The sequence below is a fragment of the Gorilla gorilla genome, chromosome 12, assembly GCF_029281585.2.
Source record: "Gorilla gorilla gorilla isolate KB3781 chromosome 12, NHGRI_mGorGor1-v2.1_pri, whole genome shotgun sequence".
Lineage (NCBI taxonomy): Eukaryota > Metazoa > Chordata > Mammalia > Primates > Hominidae > Gorilla > Gorilla gorilla.
This window is the reverse complement of record NC_073236.2, coordinates 78,570,041-78,592,720: the sequence shown is the minus strand read 5'-3', so window position 1 is coordinate 78,592,720 and position 22,680 is coordinate 78,570,041. Positions and strand designations below refer to the sequence as shown.

Genomic DNA, 22,680 nt, shown 5'->3' with positions numbered 1-22,680 from the left:
TTAGTAGAGACATTTCACCATGTTGGCCAGGATGGTCTCGATCTCTTGACCTCGTGATCTGCCCGCCTTGGCCTCCCAAAGTGCTGGGATTATAAGCGTGAGCCACCACGTCTGGCCCTTATAGAAAGTTCTATAAAATAGTGCTAATATAGAGAACTAAACCCTATGAGGCAACATTGATAGTGCTTCATGGTTATAAAAGTGATAAGACTATAAACATCACAAAAGTTGATTCAGCTGATGTGACGGCAAGTATTCTTTCCTTTCTTCCATTTCTCCACCATGTTTAATTCCCCTGAAAGTGTGCACTTGGGTTGACAAGACAACCCAAAACAGGGTAGAACATTCAATATTTGGTTAAAGCTGTCCGAGTAGCTAGAATAGTTCCTCACGTAACTTTTAGTATAAATTTATATGAACACAATTACCAAAAATTTTTTAAAAAGTGTTTTTATAATTCCCCTTCTTTAGATGGGAGCAAGGCTGTACTACTAGAACTCCTGGATATTTTCTTACACCTGATTACTGCCAATGATGGGTTTTGGCCTTTTACCAAGTACCATGACCCAGGTGCATAATCCGGAAATGGCCAATCTGAATATATTCTCATCCCCCTACATCTTGGCATTCCAGCCATCCATATATAAAACCAGCTAATAATACCAGGTTACCAGGAACCAGCTTTCAAATCTAAAAATGCTCTAATCACTTGCCCATAAGATGGTTTTGCTGAAGTGGAATTATCCCTGACAGCTGTTACCACTTTCTTCTTCTTGGATAATGAATTCTAAGGTAGGGTCACATCTTCTGCCCTACCTGGAATGTATCAAAACCTTTTCCATAGGAAGGAGAGGGCTACAACTGACGAGGAGCACAAAGAAGGACTTGCAGGGTATGGCAATATTTTATTTCTTGATCTGGGTAGTAGTTCTGCAAGTATTTCACGTCCCACTCTGAAAACTATAGAACATTGGAGAGGATCCTGGCCCATCCCTAATGAAGTCAAGAGGGAGGACACAGACGCCTAGAACTCTGGAAGTCCTGAGATAGAGGACCTCTGGAGGAAAGCTGCATGTCTCCGAAAAACTTATCAGCTATAGGAATGTTACCCAAAGGGAGCAGTTCTCTAACAGCTCTTAGGCACATTACTGCAGAGACAATATTACTAAAGATATTCGAGACCCCCCGCCACATAATTCACTGATGGTTTTGTTTTCTATTTCTCGTCATCTCCGTTTTCAAGTTTCTCTTCTTCTCACTCACCTATTTTATGAGACTTACCTCCTAATTACTCATATATGCACCTCTGCTTCACACTGGCAAGCCCACTGCTCTTGCCATTGCCAGCTCCAAAGCACAGCTGGCACTATAGATCTCGTCACACCCTCAAGAGCAGGGCTGGGGAGTCCACCTCTACGCCTGCCTCCCTAAGCAGAGCAGTTTTGTTTTTTGTTTTCAGAATCTGCTGGGCAGATGGTGGAGGATGTGGGCTTCTATGTACAGAAGTGATCAGCCCTACTCCACACTCCTTTATAGGCCAGCTGAAACTCTGGGCAGAACTATTCAATGGAAACCAGTAAGTTGGTGTTTTCTTAATGAAAATTAAAATGTTCCCAAGAATATTATTATTTTTAAACATTCACTTTAAAAAAAGAAAAAAAAGGATTGTCTCATAATTTTTCTCCCCTTCCTGAATGACTAGGGGCTTAAAATAATTCAGTGGAATTTACTGCTCATCTTTTATACTTACTCAGCTTAACTAATGTTTCAGTAAATTTTTCACAGTTGATTGCAACTCGGCATAATAGATGGATGAACTGATGATAAGAAAAGAAGTAGTCTAGCAGCATACGATCATAAACGTCATCTTTGCCCTGAAGGTTAAAGATGATAAAATGGTTGCACTTAAATTGTATAATAAAGAGCATATTTTGTGCAAATGTAATAAGTTTAACTAAAAAGCTGATTCAATATTTATATTCTATAAGAACCTAGTTTTAAAATCCAAATTTCTAGTAATGTTATGATCTTGTCGTAGGTTTATTTTCAGTGTGCAAATGCTATGAATTAAAATTACCCATTATTTCTATATACTTTAATAAAGTAAAATTACTGTAGGATTTTAAAATGTGACACTTTAGCTCTACAGACATATCAAGAAAAATGAATTAAGTTTGACTTTTGAAATAGATTCCAAGTTATTCCTGTAATGTTAATTATTTTAAATATTTTATCTTATAAGAACTTCTCAAGTAAACTGAAAATCCGAAGATGGCAAGCAAGGGAGAGTGTGAATGAAGTGTGGGTAAAGAAAGATAAAGGGAAAAATTGTTTTTAAAAAAGTTGAAACTAAGATAAATTATCCTCTATCAATGTACCTTGTCTCTATAATTTAGAATTGGCGTTATTTTAGAATATGAGTTAGAAGAAAGGAACCAGACTAAAAATGATGACAAATCTATCAATCAATATTATGCTTAGGTCAAAGGAATATAATTTAAGGGAAGTAGAAGAAGTCATTGATTATATGGCCAAATTAAAAAAAAAAAAACAGTACCTAATGACTTTTCAAATTTAGATATATGGCCCAGTTATAATTTAGCCTAGTGACAAATATTAAGACTTACTATTAAGGTAATTTTTGAGGGGGAAAAAAAACTTACTACTTGTGCTTATTGTTGATTTTTGCAAATGTTCACCCAACATTTCAGAGCACTAAAAGGAAGAAGTCCAAATGAATCTAATCTTCTTAGGATCCACAAAATTGGTCACTTAAGTCTAACCTATTCATAACTGCCAGGGGAAAAATTTCAAATTACTTTGTACTATAGCAACATGGATTTTCCTGGCATCCCAACATACCTTACTGGTTTCCACCATTGTGGGCAAGAGGCACATATTGAGTTCAGGGCGCGGAGGCCGAATATTGCTTTTCCCTCCTATTAGCTTGATATTTTCTCGACAAGGGAAATAAGGTCCAAGAGACACTAAGATATTAAAAGTGTACAGTAAGAATAAATGGAAAAAATAAATCTCCATGCTTCAGTGTGCAGAACGATTAAATGCGAACCATACTGAAGTACTGTGCTAGATAAATACGTACTTGGTATATTACTGTGATGGTAAGTACAATGGTTGTGTTGTAGAAAGGGAACCAGAGTATGAAGAAAATCATGGGGACTCAAAAGTACAAGTTCCTTGAGGACATCTGAAAATAAAAACAAAGTTTGGGTAGAAAGAATTAGAGTTATATCTGCCTGCTACTTTCCATCTTACAAATCCTATGATTGCCTCACTACAACCAGTTTAATGAGTCTAAAACTAAGCTCCTGACACGAGTAGAAATTCTGTCTTATGCTCAATCAAGTTTAGATCAACAGAGTTATTAACGACAATAGGGCATCATTTGGAAACAAAAGATTAAAACACTATTTATTGGTATTTTGTTTAAGTATGAGATATTTTCTGGCAACATACAGCGAGGGATTTTTTTTTTGTCTCCGAGGCTGGAGTGCAGTGGTGCAATCAGCTCGCTACAGCCTTGAGCTCCTGGGTGCAAGTGATCCTCCTGCCTCAGGCTCCCAAGTAGCTGAAACTACAGGCATGCACCACCACACCCAGCTATTTTTTTTGTTTGTTTTTGTAGAGATGAGGTCTTGCTATGTTGCCCAGGCTGCTTTTGAACTCCTGGTCTCGAGCAATCCCCTCCTGCCTAGACCTCCCGAATTGCATGGATTACAGGCATGAGCCAGCCCAGATTATTTAATGTACATTGATTACGTGTCTCATAAAATCAACCAAAACAGCTTAGAAAGAAAACTAAGGTTCAAAGTTCTTTTGCTTTGAGGGATAATCCTTAATCTACTTTTAATGTTTTACGATGCTGGCTGGACTGATTCTCAATCTCCAATCACACAGGAAGGAATAAATCTCACGATGACAGGCTATAGGCAGTTTCTGGTGATCATAGGTTACTGCTTATGTGCCCTTCCCCTCTTGCTAGAGAAGTAATTACACAGAACGTCGAGACGGACTGCTTATATATGATAGCCAGTTAGTTATCCATGCTATTTTGAGAAAGTGTAAAACAGTTACGGTCTCTCGAGAAGTTTCTAATGTAGTGAAAAAAAAATCACTATAAATTTATAATGGGTGTCTTTTAAAAGCCACAAATTAGCATTTTATTATAAATATGCAATCAATAAAAAGATGCAATACTCAGAGCCTAAGGACAGCTACTGAGAAGTATCTTTAGGCAAAAGAACTTACAGTGAAATAAGTACTCTTATCCTTTAGAATGTCAGTTCTACCTTGTAAACATTTATATGATTCAACCTTGCTTACATAGGATCACAAGATTTTAGAGCTGGAGGAAGCTAGAGATGAACTAAGGTCGGGGAGACTGTATATATTAAGTAATCTGCCCATTATCATGTGGGTAATGTAATTATGAGCCAGTTAAGAAATTTTCTTTATTTTCTTAGGACGTGCTAGCCAGTGTGAGTTACACATAAAAAGCACAAGTATCTTTCAAACACTACAGGCTTAACATCACGGAAAAACTCACAACAATGTTCTTCCACTAGGTTTTTACACGGGTGAATTTTTCAAGTAACTTACCTACACAGGCATTTCTAAGTTCTGGAGGACTATAGGAATTAAGAAGAGTTAACAGTTTATGGGCAAATTCAATTCGCTCCTGCCACTGGATTAATGCTTGTTTCACATCTGCAAATATAAAAGCACATATAAATATGCCATCTGAGATCAAACTTCCTCACAAATGTTTTCTACTGTAAACTACAGAATGCTAATGCTAGAAATTCAGATTAATTACAAAAACATCTTCAGTGAAAGCTAAGTCATTTTCATGAGATGATTACTACTAATGTTAAACCTGCTAGATTTCTTAAAGAACATATTTCATTGATAATATGTCCCACTTTCTAGGAATGTATATGAAGAAGTTCAGAGTTCACACTATCTTATAGGGACATAAGACAGGTAGGTTTTATAGTTATCTCGCATGAAACTGCAAATGATCAAATCTAAGCCAAAGAAGTTTCCAGCTGGAGAATCTTTACAAAGTGCCCAGCTTGTTACTGTGTTTGGAAATGTTTTCCAATCTCTGAAATCTTGATACCTGCTTGCGTATTTTTCAGGCAGGTACAAAAACATAGAAGAGCCTTCCAGGTTTACATCAGGAGTTCATGACAAACATTTCCTGATGGTTAGCTAGCTTCAGCCTCATCTTCTGTGCATAAACTAGGATAAAAACAATTTCTCTGGGGCACATGATTTTAAAACCTTCTCTCTCTTTACTAGCAGCACTAACAAAAAATAAGAAGTAGGAATGAGCAAACCTTTTCTCTGAAGATAAGGGCGTGTAGACTTCAAAACCGAAAGAAATATTGACAGAAGTTCTACTAAATCTCCAGTCACATGGCAAGCTGTAGCTTCGTGATACATCATGTGCAAAGTGTTGAAAGACTACAAATGATTTGAAAAAATTGAAAACTTAATTTCATTTTTACTTACTGAGCCACAAAATGGTAGTACTCGTCCTCTACGATAGATGTTTTCAGACTCAGACTGTGTGTGCACATGTGTGCAAAGCAAATGTATTTGCTTTCTATCCTGAAGTTAAACTCTCTCATTAAGCTCTTTTAAACATTCCTCACCTTCAGAGCTCTGCTATTTTGTGTGTATATTCTAGTCTGAAGAAATAGTTTAATCACATTTTTTAAAAAGTACTTGCTCTAAGATTGTAAGTCTTCAAAATTACAAAGCAGTAGGTCACAAAAGATTAGGGAGAATAGGCAACTGCTTTAACCAACTTTCCAGGGTCTCTGTCCAAAGACAATGGTAAAGTGACTGTCAGCCATACTCAAAAGAGTAGGCCTGAAAGAGGTAAAAAGAGCTGCAAAAGGTAGGAATTCATTTCCTTTATATTGGCTTGTTAAATCTTTTAATTCCTTTAACTGTATTAATTAAGCCCTTAGTTTTTTTCCTATTTTACTATACAGCACCCTTCTTTGAATCCTCTTCGACCAGTTCACTACAGCTTACACACTGTAATACCCACAGTTCAAATGTTAAAATTCTTAGCCCAGAACCTGCAGCAGTACCTAATATGAACAATGTACTTGTACAGTATGTAACTTGTAAGCTGTGGGGACAGAAACCAGTATGTCTTGTTCACTGCTGTGTCCCTAGTACCTACCACAGTGCTTGGCACAGAGGTAGACATTTAAACATCTGTTGCATAAAAAAAAATTTTTTTTTTCTAAAAACACAACCAAAGCAGCATAAACATCTCTTGCATTTTAAAGAATGAAATTCTTACTACTCCTCTTCACCTACCTTTTTTTTAATACTTAGCCTTCCTCAAACATAACCAATATTTCTTTGCCTCAGTGCTTATTGTCATTTATCTAAATGTTTTCCCCCTTACCTTTGCAAATCCACATTCTTCAAAGTGCAAACTTGTTCTCTTATTTTTTATTACCATTAACTGAAAAAACATCCTACCTTCGAATTCTTATGATACTCTTGGCATGTTTATCAGACTAAAGGGCTCACGTACCTCTGGTGACTCTGCAGCCATCTCATACTTGTGGATGTTCAAGAATTATAGGAAGCATGAACAGCTGATTTTAACCCTGTAATAGTCCTTCTGGTTTCCTCTGAGGATGGTGTTAAAGGAAAATATCTTGGGCCCCTTCAAGCTGGGAACCACTCAGGGCAAATCGGCCTCTCATACTATTCAAAGTCATCCCTCTGCTCACCCAGATAGATGCATATTCTGATTGCCTCCTTTGGAAAGACTTATCAGAAACTCAAAAGAATGCAACCATCTGTCTCTCACATACTTGTGACCAGGAAGGCCCCAGAGGAAGGAGAGGCCTTGCTTTGGGTTGTCTCTGCCTTTCTGGACAGAGCTAATGTACTTCCTACATACAGATTGATGTCTCATGTCTCCCTAAAATGTATAAAATCAAGCTGTGTCCCGACCACCTTGGGCACGTGTCATCAGGACTTCCTGAGGCTGTGTCACGGGCACGTCCTCAACCTTGGCAAAATAAACTTTCTAACTGAGACCTGTCTCAGATTTTCCGGGTTCACAATGGTAACCTCAGTTTCTACACTCTGTCAAATAAGTAGGCTTTTGGGAAATTATGTGTGCCCTTAATTAAATCACATGTATTTCATTTTTGTCCCTACAAATGAATAAAACTAGTCTATTTCAAATGGCTGTTCTAAATACAAAATGATGGGAAAAGTATGGAATTACTATGGAAAAAGAAACAGCACCCTAAAAATTATGACCTAATTATTCTTGGGATATAAATTCAGGTTTACTGATCTATATAATTAAAACCTTGCCACCTGTAAAACAGTTTACCATAAACTCTAAATGTCTATAAAATAAGTCTTGGTGAGAACATTAAAATGAGATAATATCCATAGTAAAATGCAATAGAATATTTACCTCTGTCATTAGGATCAATCCTCGATTAAATACCACAAGAAGTCTGTCTTCATCAGATTCTAATAGTATTCTGAAGGCACTAGAAGAAAACATAAAGTTCAGTTTGAGAACTCTGAATAAGAACACAACACTTAGGTGATGAAAAAATAAAAAGAAATAAAATTGTCATTTAAGCTCTCTGCTTTCCTACCTACAGAAAAGAGACTGCTTCATCTGTTTCCTGGAAATGCAGCATAAGGAAATAATATTAAATAAACTCTTAACTAAAAAAAAGTCTATTAATATCTAATCAACTGCTAATTATCTACAATGGCAGAAGATATAGGAATATTTTTAAAGTTTCCACATAAACAATGTTGATTTTTATAATAGGCTCATCTTCTGATTGTTAAGTTCTGGATAATCATAAAATTCACCCATATTATCTAAACACTCATCAGCTGGTAATTAAAAAAGAGTAACATGAAGGAAAAAAATACTAAAAACGTTGTCAGCCTTGAAAATAGTTTATAAAATACAGTCATGTGCCACAAAATGAAATTGTGGTAAATGATGGATCACAAACACAATGGTGGTCCCATAAGATTATAATGGAGCTGATAAATTCCTATTAGCTTAGTGACTTCATAGCCATGGTAACATTCACAATGCATTACCCACATCTCTGATGACACTGGTATAAACAAACCTGTTGTACTGCCAGTCTTGTAAGTATACCACAATTATGTACAGTACATAATACTTGATAATGTTAATAAATGACTATGTTACTGGTTTATGTATTTACTATATTATTATTACTTATTTCAAAAAAAGTTAAATGTAAAACAGCCTTAGACAGGCCCTACAGGAGGGATTCCAGAAGAAGGCATCATTGTCAGAGGAGATGACAGCTCTAAGCCAGTTACTGCCTCTGAAGACCTCCCAAGTGGGACAAGATGTGGAGGTGGGAGACAGAGATACTGATGATCCCAACCCTGCTAGGCCTAGCCTAATTGTGTGTGTTTATGTCTTAGTTTTTAACGAAAACATTTAAAAAGAAAAAAAATTTAAATATGAAAAGCTTATAAAGATATAAATACTTTTGTTCAGCTATAAAATGTGTGTTTTAAGTGTTATGATAGTGTGTTTTAAGTGCTACGATAGAAGAATCAAGAAGTTAAAAAAATTTATAAAGTAAAAAAAGTTCAGTACATTAATATTGAAGAAAAAATATTTTAAAATAAATTTAGCGTAGCTTAAGTGTACAGTGTTTATAAAGTCTACAGTAGGGTACAATAATGTCCCAGGCCTTCACATTCCCTCACCACTCATTCAACTGGCTTACCTAGGGCAATTTCCAGTCTTGCAAGCACCATTCATGGTAAGTGTCCTATACAAGTGTACCATTTTCTGTCTTTTATTCCATATTTTTACTGTACCTTTTCTACGTTTAAATACGTTTAGATACACAAATACTTACCTTTCTGTTATAATTGCCTACAGTATTCAGTGTAGTAACATGCTATACAGATTTAGAGCCTAGGAACAGTTGGCTATACCATATATCCTAGGGGTGTAGCAGGCGCTACTATCTAGTTGTGTGTGAGTAGTCACTCTGATGTTTGCACAATGATGAAATAGGCTAAAAATTTATTTCTCAGAATGTAACCCTGTTGTTATGCAACACATGACTGTAATTACTCACACACCTATATTACTGTTAACAGGTCTTCTTTCATTAGATACCAGAAAAATGTTGTTATAGACTACAACTGGAAATCCTTCTACTTTATTCCTTTCCTTTTTCAAGAAGAGTTAAGAAAGCTCCAAATCTTTTTTTTCTTTTTTTGAAACTCGCTCTGTCACCCAGGCTGGGGTACAATGGCACAATCATGGCTCACTGCAGCTTCCACCTTTTGGGCTCAAGGATCTTCCCACCTCAGCCCCCCGAGGAGCTGGGACTACAGGTGCATGCCGTCACACCCTAATTTATTTGCTAATTTATTTATTTATATAGAGATGGGGTTTTACTATGTTGCCCAGGCTGCTCTAAATCTTTTTTGAAATAAAGCTTTAAGTAGTAAACTTTGGGAAAACAATTGTATTCAAAATTAATCCAAAATTTAAAAACAATCCCTTTAAGAAATCCGGCAAAGGCGTAGTTAATTTCCCTATTTACTAATGAAGACTCACATTTGAAAGCTTTCCAAAGAAGACAATCTGAAATAACCTCATCTTAGATTGAGTAGCTTAAGATATTACAGTGAAGTCTTCAGTAAAGTACCATTAAAAAAAACGTGCCTAATAAAAAACACCACTTCCAAGTCTTAGATGTAATACATAGAAGAATTTAAGAAATTAGCCTGAACTTTATTTCTCTAGGTTAAGGGGAATTAAGGGTAATTTGTAGTAATTCCTGTAACCATTCAATAACTTCTGTAGCTCTGAAAATTAATTATAAAGACTATGTTTTATAATTTTGGCCAAGTCATATAGATCAGAAAGCCAGATAGATATATTTGGGCTAAACAGAATGCAAAATATTAACAGACTCATCCAAAGGTGCAGAAAACTTCCTGGAGGCCTCTAGAACTGAACTATCAAGCCTGAGTTAGGATAAACTGCCATAAACAAGACAATTCAAGCTTTGGGTAGAAGGCTGTACATAAAGGTTCCTTTCAACCCTAAAATGATAAAACATACACAAATACAAACCAAAGGCAGACCAAAAACTGTTTAAAAGTAGTTCATGAACCTTCAAAATATAAGTTTTTCCAAAGTGGCTACATGCACAAATGCTTCCCCAATGTAAATGATTTATCTTTAAACATCAAAAGGATGGTCCTCATCTCACTTGAAAAAAACAAGACAAAACTAAAAACATCTTTTTACCTTATTAAAGTAGTCCAGCAGGAGCGGCCATCTAAGCAACGTAAGTAACAACTTATGGTTGTTTTCTTGAACTGTTTAATATCTTCTAATTCTTCTTCTCTCATATCTGGCCTCTGAGCTATAAACAGCTGCATCAGGTTAAATAGTTCTTCTACTGCCTAAAAAAGCCAAATAAGCCATATGATCTTTTAACCCTATAGCATTTTAGAAGGTCAGTTTCTCATTTCTACGTTCATTAATCAACTCTTAAAATTATACAGATAAGCTAGATTATACTTCCATTCAGAAAGTTATAAAATTAGTAACAAATTCTATTTAAAAAATTTTGGCTGGGCGCAGTGGCTCATGCCTAGCACTTTGGGAGGCAGAGGCGGGCAGATTGCCTGAACTCAGGAGTTCGAGACCAGCCAGGGCAACATGATGAAACTCTGTCTCTACTAAAATACAAATAATAACAATAATAATAAACACTAAAAGAACTCAACAAATCTTAAAATACAAGTTTAGAAAGAGTAAAAACTGTAAGTGAATACAATTCATTTTTAGTCTTATTACTGCTTAAAGCACTACTTTTGTAACTTCAAATGTAAACCCAGAGGCATGCCACACCATCTCCTATCCACTTTTTCTTTAATTAATGAGAAATCATTACTTTGTCACAAAGATTTTAAATGCCTAAATAACCCTTAAATTAATAGTGTATATGAGGTAATCCTTTGTTCCAACATTTAAAATGCTTTTCTAGAATGATGCTCAGTTCAATTTCCTGATGAATAAAAAGTAAAAACAAATATTTTAGTAAAATCACTAGCTGTGATTTTATAGACTCATATGCACATGTCAGGAGAGGACTGCTCTTCTAACACATACTTGTCAATGAACTGAAACCCCGAGCTTCTTATTTTTGAAAGCAAAAAACTGACTTAAGTACCATTGTCATGAAAATTTCTAATAGATAAGGACATTCTACAATAAAAGACATTACATTTCACTGATGTCAAGGGCAATAAATAACATGGAGGGATAAATTCTAACTCATCTAGTACTTGTCAAAAGTATATTTAATTCTGGACATCACATCTAGTAACTAGATCAAATATTATTTATGTGAATATGATAGAGACAAATTTACTGAAACTTAATAAATCCTATCCCAACCCCTTTGAAGTCAGAAAGATTGATATTTTGTATTCTTATGGCACTGGTTTTCAATTTCTTGGTACTTGTACACTCACTTTCTTTCCTGCATTGTAGGGATTCTGATTTTTTCTTTTGAGACAGAGTCTTGCTTTGTTGCCCAGGGTGCAGTACGATGTCTCAATAAAGCCTCAACCTCCTGGGCTCAAGCGATCCTCCCACCTCAGCCTCCCAAGCAGCTGGGACTATAGGTACACACCACTACTCCCAGCTAATTTTGTATTTTTTGTAGAGATGGAGTTTTGCCATGTTGCCCAGGCTGGTCTTGAACTGCTGGGCTCAAGTGATCCGCCTCTGCCTCCAAAGTGCTGAAATTACAGGTGTGAGCCACTATGCTGCCCTGGGATTCTAATTTTCTCTGACTAGAAATTAGGTTATTCTTCCCAGGTGTGAGATTCTATACAACTCATTACACCATCTAGAAAACACAAGACTGTCTATAAAGGAGAGTCTATCTTTAAAGTACAGTTTACAACAGAGAATAAGAAGCAACAGTGAAAAGTTATTAACCAGGTTTGACAGCTTTACATCGAGGGGAGGAAACTTAATGTAAAACCTACAAATAAGTGTGCAGAGTAAAAGGGACCCAATTTAGACTGCATATATATGTATCTTGATTGATCTCTTAAGCATTTCATTTGTTTGGATGCAGCTTGAGAAAAAATACTGGGGAATACTACTAGCTTTAGATATAAAATTGTCTAGCTCACAGTTTACCACAGCATGTAGATTTTGCTAAGTATCTGATTTTTAAATAGCAAAGTACTCAATTCCTTAAAACTGTACCATGAAGCTGGCTTTTTTCATTAGGCACACATGAAGAATGTATTTACAAAACCACAAATTAAAAAACAGGTAAGTTTTACTGGATATGAAACTTTAACTTCACCCTAAGAAAAGTTATCTACACAGTTATCAATTTTATAACAACACAGCATTTTATATATGTATTTAAGAAAACAAATATACATTAAGTTCTTAAGAAAGAATGGTGAGACTATTCTATATTCTGCCACCACTTTCCACCAGGGGAAAAACAGGTATTTCCAATCTATTTGAGGATACAGATAAAAGAGTATCAATTTTACTCACTCCAGGGTATTGGCTGGCATGTGGTGTAAGATTCTTAAAGGCCCACTGGATGTTCTGGTGAGAAGCCAGTTGTCGTGTGAATGCAGGAGACTGCTCACAGCAGAGCCTCAGAATGCCATAGTAGGCTGGCAGCATCCCACGGTTAAAAAGCACCACATCCTGATCATCATGGTCAGCAAGGATGTAATTGAAGGCAATGTTCTTGGTTACCACTGGGTTCTGAACAATAAGGCGAATATTCTCTGGACAGTCAGCACAGACATTGTACCAAAATGAAAGCAAAGCCTGTTTATTGTGATTTGTAGCTATTGCTGGCTCAGAAAGTTTAGGCTGGAAAAGGTTCCACAAATCCATGAAATATGTGGAAAACATCAGCTTCTCAGTTTTGGAAATTAAACAGTAAGTCATAAAGCTAAAATAGGGCACTAGCTTTGTAGTGCCATGAACAGCAGCATCAACATAAAGTTTGGCTCTTGAGAGCAAACCAAGGAGCACGTTGTAGACCTGATGTAGGACTACTGTTGTGTCTGGACTGAGTGGAAGGTCACGGGTTGGGATGTGCAAAGACCTTGTTGACCGGAACATCTGACGGAATGAATTGCTTGGTATAAGGGACACCAGAAGATAAGCTGCAGCTATAAAATGTAAAACAAAACTGTCAGATCCTTGTAAGATATAAAATAGACTGAACAGCAGTCATTAATCACAAAGCCACTGTTCCCTTTAATAATTAAAATGAATAAAAAGGGACATGAACATCTCTTTTAATATCTTTCTGCTTTCCCCTTGGCCCCACAAAAAGATCCCAAGAGGTGATAAAAATAGATACCTTCTATTCTGCCATTGTTATTTTTGAAGTGGCAATAATTTTTAAACCACTTTTCTTTAGCTTGCCTAAGATGCAGAATTTTCCCACTTTATCTTTTATTTCTTCTCAGGAAGTAGTATGATTTAACAGAGGGAACCCAGCATTTGCAGTCAGAAGACCTACCAAAAGGTACCTGAGGAGGTCAAATCTTTCAGTGTTCTACAGTCTTAGTTTTCTTTTTAATTGAAAAATAATGATAATTTACTTTGTAATAACATACAGATATGGTAAAATATACTTGTTATAAAGAAAGAAATAGATATACATAAAAGTTCAATATATAAGATTACATATATGCTAATTATAGAACATTAACTTTGGAAAATCTTTAAAAGTCTTCTAAGGCTAACCTTACACCAAAGGAAAGAACTGGGTGTTAAACTGTAACCAGATAATATATATTTAAGTTATAAAGAAAGAATGAGATATACATAAAAGTCCTATTTGATTACATATATGCTAATTACAGAACATTAACTTTGGAAAATCTTTAAAAGTCTTTTAAGGCTAAACTTACACCCAAGGAAAGAACTTGGTGTTAAACTTATTAAGCCTATATTATAATGCTGAGGAGTTAATGACTTATTAGTTGCGCTAACCTGTAAAAGCAGTTACTATCAACAAAGCATTGACCTAGGTGCTGTATAAACTTCTCATTTAATCCTCACAATGACCCTGGATGGAGTTAACAGTGCTCTGGAAAATCTGAATCTTGGAGAAGCAAAGACCAAGGTCACACAGATAAAGAGGTGGAGCCTAGATTTTGCCTTGAGAAACAATGATGATGATAATGATAATGGTAAAACAATAATAGTAATAACTATAATAAGAATTGTGAGCCTTTACCGAATGTATACTATTTGACGTCATAACTTTATGTGGCAGGCATTGCATTTATTATCCCCACTTTCACTCAGGCTTACAACAATGGGACTATCTCAGCTTACACAGCTAGTGGCCAGAGCTGGGATTCAAATCCAGCCAATCAGATTCACAGGCTAATAATGCTCCTAACATTCACTATGGAACCTCCTCAAGACTCTCTAATGTCTGAGTTTGGGTTCTTTTCAGGACAACCATTATTTGTCTCCCCCTATTCTAACTATAACTTGATAATTTCCATTGTATTGTCAAAGCAAACAAAGTTAGGGTTTCTAAAATTAATTTTAGTTTATTTTACAAATTTATTTCCAAATTAAACTTTGTGCACAATACTTCATTTTCTAGATATTTCTTTACCTATATACTAGTCTGCTTAGTCAGAATTTTTAAGGCTCAGTTTGTTATGTGTTTCAAATATAAAAACCTGGCATGTAGGTATCATCCTGATCAATTTTTGCAAAAAACTTCAATCAAGAAAAGTAATTTACGATTTAAAAAAGCCATTTGGCGGCTGGGCGCGGTGGCTCATGCCTGTAATCCCAGCATTTTGGGAGGCCGAGGCGGGCGGATCACGAGGTCAGGAGCTCGAGATCATCCTGACTAACATGGTGAAACCCCATCTCTACTAAAAATACAAAAAATTAGCCAGGCGTGGTGGTGGGCGCCTGTAGTCCCAGCTACTCGGGAGGCTGAGGCAGGAGAATGGTGTGAACCCAGGAGGCGGAGCTTGCAGTGAGCCGAGTTTGCACCACTGCACTCCAGCCTGGGTGACAAAGCGACACTCTGTCTCAAAAAAAAAAACAAAAAAACAAAAAACAAAAAAACCATTTGGCTGGGTATGGTGACTCATGCCTGTAATCCCAGCACTTTGAGAGGCCAAGGCGGGCAGATCATCTGAGGTCAGGAGTTCAAGACCAGCCTGGCCAACATGGTGAAACCAATCTCTACTAAGAATACAAAAATTAGCTGGGTGTGGTGGCGGGTGCCTGTAATCCCAGCTACTCAGGAGGCTGAGGCACAAGAATCACTTTAACTCCGGAGGTGGAGGCTGCAGTGAGCTGAGTTTGCAGCACTACATCCCAGCCTGGGCAATGGGGCAAGACTCCATCTCAAAAAAAAAAAAAAAAAAGTCATTTGGTGTGAGTTATATACTTTCACCTCAACATTTCTTTATTTTTTTGGACACATAAGGTTGGAAAAACTCTACTAAGACCACAGACCTACCACCGAGATTCTACAATTAACATTTCACTTTGCTTTATCACATACCTAATCACCTCTTCTTTTCCTATAAAAGCTACTTGCTTTTAAATAAAAAGGAAGTTCTGCTTCAGAAAAAAACACGACTTTTAAATTATGTTTTTCTTTAAGAACAGAGAGGAAGGTTAATTTGGAAGAACAGGCCATCTTGCCATTTGGTTAACTGCCTTCCTATAACTTAAGAGTCCTGGATCTAGTTGTATGCTACAAAAAACATTAAGTCTACTTCCACGTCTATATGGCAACTCTAAGACACTAATGTCTCAATTTTTCTTTTCTCTATATTAAAAGTTCTCATTTATTTTGTTGTATTTAGAAGTATTTCTATGAAGCTTTTCTTTTATACATGTTATTTTAATTCTTATTCTAAGTTATACTAATTCTATTCAAATATTTGGACTCTTATCAAGTTACAGCAAAAGCACTTTTTCATATTACTACATAGTCTTCACTACTGTAATTTTAACATGATGCATTATAACAATGTTTCCCAACTGAAGAGTTTAAAATTTTTCACTACTAAAAATCATGCTGTTGGGCATCCATATACTTAAACTAGAATCCCTAAAACAGTATTACTGAGATTAAAAGGGCAAACCAGCCGGGCACAGTGGCTCACGCCTATAATCCAGCACTTTGGGAGGCCGAGGTGGGTGGATCACGAGGTCAGGAGTTTGAGACCAGCCTGACCAATACGGCGAAACCCCGTTTCTACTAAAAATACAAAAAAATTAGCCAGGCATGGTGGTGGGTGCCTGTAATCCAAGCTACTCAGGAGGCTGAGACAGGAGAACTGCTTGAACCTGGGAGGCGGAGGTTGCAGTGAGCCAAGATCACGCCACTACACTCCAGCCTGGGCCACAGAGCAAGACTCCATCTCGAAAGAAAATAAATAAATAAGAAAATAAAAATAAATAAATAAAAGGATATACAATTTTTAAGAATCTTGGTAAAGATCTGTTAAACTGCCTTTCATAAGAGTAATATTAAACAATGCCACTGCAATGTACAAGAATGCCATTTCCTCAGCACTGTCATCAGTATTAGGCATAATAGCTGGCTGAAAAACCTTTTTGGGGGTTCCGCATAGTGTTTTTTTTTTTTGTTGGTTTTATGGTCAGGGGTCAAGACATGAATGCCAACTGGCACACATCTCTTTGTTAAGAGCGCACAGCTCTCACATAGCTCTTGGCTGTGTGCTCTTACAAAGATCCTATTATGGTGGGGTTAACTAAACTTCCAGGAAAAAAAAAAGGCCCATGAGCAGAGTGCCCATGCCAATCCATGTGTTCACGCCACTGAAAGGTGCTTCTCTCAAATAAACCTTGTATTTTAGAATAAGCAGAACAATTTCGATACACTCCCCTCACCTAGTTTCCCCCACAGTTAACATTATTATGATGGTACATTTGTTGTGACTAAGGAAGCAACACAGGTACATTACTACTAACCAAACTCTCCACTTTAGATTTCACTTGTTTTGCCCTAATGTCCTTTTTTTTTGTTCCAGGATCCCATCTAGTATACATTACAGCTAGTCATTATGTCTTCTTAACTTCCTCTTCTTGGCTGTGACAGTTTCTTAGATTTTCCTTGTTTCTAATGACCTTTACAGTTTCAAGGAATACTGGTCGGGTATTTCATAGAATGTCCCTCAATCTGAGTTTGTCTGATGTGTGTCATGGTTGGATTCAGGTTATAGGTTTTTGGAAGGAAGACCACAAGAGATGAAGTGCCCTTTGCCATAACGCCATATCAAGGGTACACACTATCAACCTCATTGATTACCAATGATGTTAACCTTTATCACCCGGCTGAGTTGTACTGTAAAGTTTCTTCACTGTAAAGTTACTTCCCCCACACCCCATTCCTTGGAAGAAAGTCACTAAGCTCATACTCAATGAGAGAGGAATTAAGCTCCACCTCCTGGGGAGATGTGTACATATATTATATGGAATTCTTTTGTATGGGAGATTTGTTTACTCTCCATTTATTTATTCAATCATTTATTTCTACTAAGTATGGACTCATGAATATTTATTTTATCCTTGTGGTTATAATCCAGTGCGATGTCATTTTGTTACTCAAACTGTTCCGGCTTTGGCCATTGGGAGTTCTTTCAGGTTAGCTCTGTGTTTCTCTGACATACACCCACCATTTTGATTTTTGAGTACTTTCACTTTCTGACATTATAGGATATTCCACACACATCTTGTATATTCCCTGCCCCAGCCCTAAAATCAGTGATTTCTCCTAGGAGCCATGAATTCTTTTACTGGAGAATGGTGTTCAGAATCCAACATCTGGGCCGGGTGCGGTGGCTCACACCTGTAATCCCAACACTTTGGGAGGCAGAGGTGGGCGGATCACTTGAGGTCAGGAGATCAAGACCAGCCTGGCCAACATGGTAAAACCCTGTCTCTACTAAAAATACAAAAATTAGCTGAGTGTGGTGGCGTGCACCTGTTATCTGAGCTACTCAGGAGGCTGAGGTGAAAGAATCAGTTGAATTCAACAGGCAGAGGTTGCAGTGTGCTGAGATTGCACCACTGCACTCCAGCCTGAGCAAGAGTGAGACCCTGTCTCAAAAAAAAAAAAAAAAAATTCAACATCTGGATACCAGATGTGTTTATTGCTACTTAAGTATCAATGACTGTAGGACCTTCTCAGCAAATAGATAGAAAATGTTTATAATAAGAAATTTAAAAATTAAATTTTCATTTTTTTGAACTATCAAAATAACATTTTCTATGTTTATTTCCAAGCAACTTTTTATTTTGTGAAATATTTTTGGTATGTGTCTACCTGTCTAAGATCTTTTTTACTGGCTTGTGTACAACTTAAAGTGTTTATATAACTCTCATAATTTCAGCCAATATTTTCTCTCAGCTTATGTCTTTATTACCATTTTATCCTTAACCTTCTCAAAAGTTACTTTTAAGACAGGATTTTCAAACCTTTTTATTCCCTTCATTACTGCTGATCATGCCTTATCACTCTTATCAAGCAAGGAAACAAAAATGATAGTAGTGATGATGTTACCCAAGAAATAACATGGTTTCCTATCCTAAAAAAAAAAAAAAAAAAAAAAAAAAAAAGGAAATAACATCTCCAAGAATTTCGTAGTATACAACAATGGGCATGTCGTAGTTGCCTAAAAACAAAAAGAAACATAACTTTGAACAATAAATAAATGGTTTATGAAATTCTAAATATTTGACTTACAAGTCCTCACTCTAGGATAATTGTGAGCCAAAAGAAACCGCTCGACCCAGTTTTCCATATTCTGTAAGACCCAGCTGTGTGCCAGTTTATTTCGGGGTGTCTGCACTGCCAACCAATCTAGACACTGAGAAGGATTGTATTCAATCACCTACAAATAACATGACAAGAACAGAATATAAGGCCAACTGAATGAGCAATTACTTTTACTTACTTTTTGTATATGCTATTAGACACAAAGCTAAAGTACTTTTTTGACAATTAGAGATTAAAAAGGTTTCACCCTATTTTTTTCCCATTTTTAAAGCTACTTTTGCTTTTATCAACAGGAAGTGTTCAGAAAAATATGTCACTGGTTTACAAAATAAATTTAAAATAACCAAGTACCATAAGACAAATACGAGAACTCCATAACTTCTAGGTCTTGCTAAATTTGGAAATTTATTTAAAAGTATTTTTATTTCTCTAAGGTTTCTCATCTTTACTTTTCTGATTACTTGCCCAACCTGGTAGTAAGTGAGAATACAAGAAGCTCGCTGTACTGCTGTGGAGGGTTTTTTCATAAGAAAGGGGAATCCTAGGAATCTAGAGTAGGGGTTGGCAAACTATGGCCAGCAGGTCAAATTCTGTGGCTGCCCGTTTTTGTTGTTTTATTGAAACACACCCATACCCACTCATTTCTTGTCCATGATTGCTCATATGCTACCACAGCAAAGTTGAGTAGTTTCAACAGACACTGTATGGCACACAAAGTCTAAAATATTTGCTCTCTGACCCTTTTGGGAAAAGATTTGCTGTCCCCTGGTCTTGAGCTTTTCCAATACTCAAACAAGGAGAAATTTTGTGACCTCAGCAGTAACTGTGGAAGCAAAAAGGTGGCTGGTGCTTCCTCTACCATTTCTGTCAATTCTTGAAAACACTTGGTTTGTATTTCTAGGACTTCTAGTTGCTTTATGGAACTTTGGAGGGTAGGGGAATGAAAACTTCAAATTGGCTAAAGCTGTTTATGATGCTACAAGAATGTCTTTAATACAACTAGGAGACTAGCTAAGAACTCTTTTCTTCCCCAAACCTGTGACTTACTAAAACCATCTTGGGGTAATAAGAAACTGGTACTTAAAATGGTAGTGACTATATTATAAAAATAAAATCCTCAGGAAAATAAACACTGAAAACACCTGCTGCAAGACTTACCTCCCATATCCTCTGCAGAATATAAGATGCAAAGGGAGGCATTCCTGGAGGTCCACCAGCAAACTCCATTAGCATAGTCAACAACTTAAAGAAAGGATTGGCTGCCTGTAAAACACATACATGACTGTGTATTTAGATCAATCTGAACCCATCTCTTTCAGCAGAGAAGAAACATATATTCTACTATACACTATATTTAAATCTGTGTTAGGGAAGGAGAGCTCAGCCAGTACTTCTGCATGTGACTCTGAACTACCATAAAGCACCAGGATCAGCGAGGGGTACAAAGTCAACCGGGAACCACGTATGATAGATTTTTCTGGATGTCAAGTGTATTTTGGAAAAGATAATTATAAAAATATTCTCTAAATTGACCAACACTGTAAATACTTACGATGTACAATGTTTTGAAATATGTATACACTGTAGAATGGCGAAATCAAGCTAATCACATATGCATTACCTCACACACTTATTTTTTGTCAGAACACTTAAAATCTACTCAATGATTTTCAAGTATAATTAACTATAGTCGCTACATTGCACAACAGATCTCTGGAACTTATTCATGAAAATTTGTATCCTTTAAGCAACATGTCCCCAACCCCAAAAATAAATTGTTAATGAGACAACTGTGTTCTATTGAAAAATTTAGATTAAAAGCTTCCTATAGCAACCTGAGTGGTAATTTATAGTAACGTTTGACATCGATTGTTAAAATAGCTATAGCATTTCCATTTTACAAAAATACTTTTATATAACACTGCATTCTATTTTCTATATACTTTTACACACATGCTGAGTCCTGGTTGCTTTGGGCACAATTATGATATATGCTCCCAATCAAACAACTTTAAAGCCTGGCATCCAGGTGGCACTCTGATACGAGTCTATACACATATTTACATTTAGTTGGGAAAATTATATTCGTAATAAGACATGATTAGTAGTTCATTTTATTCACATTATACACTTAAAAATAGGTTATTATGTTATGGGAGAAACCCTGATAAATTTGTTCTCAAGAACAATTAGGCTCATTTGAAAGCATTAGCAGTGCTGAAAATTGTTTTAAAAACATAAATTAACAAATGTTTACATACCTCAGGAGTCAACTTTGCTATTGATGTGAAAAGCATAGATACAATCTAAAACAGAAAGAGGAGGATTTCAGGATATTCTTGTTTTGTTTTGTTTTTGAGACAGGGTTTCGCTATGTCACCCAGGCTGGGATGCAGTGGCGAGATCACAGCTCACTGCAGCCTCCATTTCTCAGGATCAAGCGATCCTCCTGCCTCAGCCTCCGAGTGGCTGGGACTACAGGAATGTGCCACTATACCCGGCTAGATTTTTCTATTTTGTGTAGAGACGGGTTCTCACTATGTTGCCTAGGCTGGTCTCAAACTCCTAGGCTCAAGCGATCCTCCCGCCTTGGCCTCCCAAAGTGCTGGGATTACAGGCATGAGCCACCGCACTCGGCCAGATTTCAGGGTATTCTTTTTTAAAATTTCCAAAAATCTTTAAGACTGTTCCTTAGCACTTACATGTTCTGCAAGTCGATTATTGTATCGACACAGGCTGAAAATCAGATTACAAGTTTGTCTTATATTGATGCCATCACGAATATGTTGAAACAAGAAGGGAAATCCCTGTCAAAAGCAAAAGTTGTTCATTTAAGAACCGTTATTATTTTTGTGATGATCAAATTGTCTAATATTAGAGAATGTACTACCTTTCCTCCTGTTAATGCTGCCATGTCAGTCTGTGATAATGTCAAATGCCTGAAAGAAAATATTAGTGGAAATAAGTTTCTCTTCCTTCTGTATTACTTTACAACGATTTACAACATGTATCAAAAATTGTTGATTCAATTATAATTGTATTAACCTGCCATCATAAAATGATTTTTTGCTAGCTACACTTGCTTGCTAAATGTCTTTTGGGCAACTTTTCAACATTCCAGGATTGGTAAATGAAAGCCCAAATGTACTTCATTTTCATTTAATTAACTTACTATTTTAGTATATAAAACAGTAGGATGGGTCTTATTTTACTTACTTTTTTTTTTTTTTTGACATGAGACCCTTCAAAACCAAATGGACTTCTAGAAATTAGCATTTCATCTCCCAGTTTAAAATTACTGTATATTTCTTCCTTTTTTTCTTTCCTTCTTTTTAGAGATGGAGTCTACTTCTGTTGCCCAGGCGGGAATGCAGTGATGTGATCGCAGCTCACTGCAGCCTTGAATTACTAGGCTCAGGGGATCCTTCTATGTAACCAGAATTCAGGCACAAGCCACTACACCTAGATTGCATATTACTTTTATAACTTATAAAAATTTCAGCTATATTAAAAAACAGAATAGCACAAGTATTCCATCAGTCAGCTTCAAATTTACCAAAATCAGAGCCAGTCTTGTTTCATTTGAACCCCCATCCACTCGATATGAATTATTCTGAAGCAAACTCCAGGTATTTTATCATTTAATCCATAAATCATAGTATCTTTAACAGATAGGTTTCAAAAACAACCACGGTACCATTATTCATGCCTAAACGAATAATTCCGCACTATCATACAATATCCAGCGTACACATTT

The 22,680-nt window shown here is 36.4% G+C and overlaps 1 protein-coding gene across 2 annotated transcripts in view; it reads right to left on the bottom strand.

The window, feature by feature from the left end:
• Positions 1-22,680, bottom strand: part of USP34 (ubiquitin specific peptidase 34) — a 283,644-nt gene that overhangs the window by 13,877 nt on the left and 247,087 nt on the right. For both annotated transcript variants that reach the window (XM_031008389.3, XM_063695856.1), the window contains exons 63-75: positions 21,814-21,862; positions 21,626-21,730; positions 21,185-21,229; positions 20,082-20,186; positions 18,891-19,038; positions 12,656-13,290; positions 10,367-10,524; positions 7,493-7,571; positions 5,364-5,490; positions 4,621-4,728; positions 3,104-3,208; positions 2,863-2,987; positions 1,751-1,874 (exon numbers count right to left, since the gene is read on the bottom strand). In XM_031008389.3, coding sequence (XP_030864249.2) covers positions 1,751-1,874; positions 2,863-2,987; positions 3,104-3,208; positions 4,621-4,728; positions 5,364-5,490; positions 7,493-7,571; positions 10,367-10,524; positions 12,656-13,290; positions 18,891-19,038; positions 20,082-20,186; positions 21,185-21,229; positions 21,626-21,730; positions 21,814-21,862 — 1,913 coding nt within the window. The remainder of the gene's footprint in view (positions 1-1,750; positions 1,875-2,862; positions 2,988-3,103; positions 3,209-4,620; positions 4,729-5,363; positions 5,491-7,492; positions 7,572-10,366; positions 10,525-12,655; positions 13,291-18,890; positions 19,039-20,081; positions 20,187-21,184; positions 21,230-21,625; positions 21,731-21,813; positions 21,863-22,680) is intronic.